This window comes from Brassica oleracea, chromosome C5 (genome assembly GCF_000695525.1).
Source record: "Brassica oleracea var. oleracea cultivar TO1000 chromosome C5, BOL, whole genome shotgun sequence".
NCBI classification, from domain to species: domain Eukaryota; kingdom Viridiplantae; phylum Streptophyta; class Magnoliopsida; order Brassicales; family Brassicaceae; genus Brassica; species Brassica oleracea.
Window position 1 is genome coordinate 13,313,470 of NC_027752.1, and position 1,293 is coordinate 13,314,762.

The window sequence follows — 1,293 nt, forward strand, 5'->3', positions numbered from 1 at the left end:
AGAATATGTCTAAGGCAGCTTTCATCACATCATCATCATTTTGGCCACTTCTCTGCTCCCTCAGAGCCGCATCATAGCATCCAGTAAACTTGGATACTTGCTCGTTGATCCTAGCCCACCTCTGCTTGCAAGAAGTAATCTCCCTCGGTATTTGCCCAACGAGGTGAGGGCTTGCGTTGTAGTACTCTACAATACGCTTCCAGAAAGCACCAGCTTTCTGCTCATTGCCGACGACAGGGTCCTTACTGGTGTTAAGCCAAGCACCAATAAGGATTTTATCCTCTCTGGGAGAATATTTCCTCCTCTCCTTAACACCAGACTCTTCAGGAACTTGGCTAGGAGACTCATCAGGAACTTGGGACCCGAACCAAAAAGGTTCGGGTGAATCAAGGTCTACTGGAATTTGACTACGAAGAAGGTTTGAAAAACCAGACGGGTTAGCCAAGTTAGCCATGGTTAGCTAATGCTCTGTGTTACTCTAGTAGTTACACAAAGCCTTAAGTAAGCCATCTATATTTATTAAACAATTAAAGCCAATCAAATCTGAGCAGTTAGGAAGATAGGAAGCAAACTACATGCATTTAACAACTAGAGTATCCTACTAAGTACTATACTAGCAACAGACCGCGTTCGGGAACCTATTTCTAAACGTAGAACATTTAAAACCAATCAAATCAGACGGGTTGGGAAGATATAAAGCAATTCACTAGCATTTATTAACACGATCACATTAATACAATCTTATTAGCTTTTATTCAACCAATAAACACCATTCAACCAATATAGAATATAGAAAATACACTGTGAAGTGGTAAAAAGCATCGTACCTTACATATACAGCCACTCGTGAGGTGATAACACACTCCCGTTTGAAGCCTTTGAACCTACTCCTGCAAACACATAACATAAAGAAGTCAAATGTTATAATACTATTGCATAATCAATTATGAAAAGCACAAAGAGTTTAACTTACCACACAGAACCAAGAATACCAAACCTATTAAAACTAATAATAGCTTAACTTGTGAATTCTCCTTTCCTAACTCATATACAGTCTTCTCTAGCAGCAGTAGCTTCTGCTCACTCTCAGTACCTTCTTCCTTAAGCCGCCTTAGCTGTGTCTGAAAGTCCCTCATCTCGTCCATGACCGCGACATCCCACCACTTCCAGATGTGACAGTCTCCATCATCGACATTGTCGCAGGTGAAGTACCTTCGGCCTGGATCTTTCTCAGTGTAGGCTGTTGCAACAACCGGCTCACCCCCACAGTAGCATATCGTCGGGATTCCATCA

The 1,293-nt window shown here is 41.8% G+C and overlaps 1 protein-coding gene across 1 annotated transcript in view; it reads right to left on the reverse strand.

Annotated features, from left to right (window-relative positions):
- Window positions 1-454, reverse strand: part of LOC106344555 — a 1,115-nt gene extending 661 nt beyond the window's left edge. Inside the window, exon 1 of the mRNA XM_013783913.1 lies at window positions 90-454. Coding sequence (XP_013639367.1) covers window positions 90-454 — 365 coding nt within the window. The remainder of the gene's footprint in view (window positions 1-89) is intronic.
- Window positions 455-1,293: the final 839 nt, after the last annotated feature.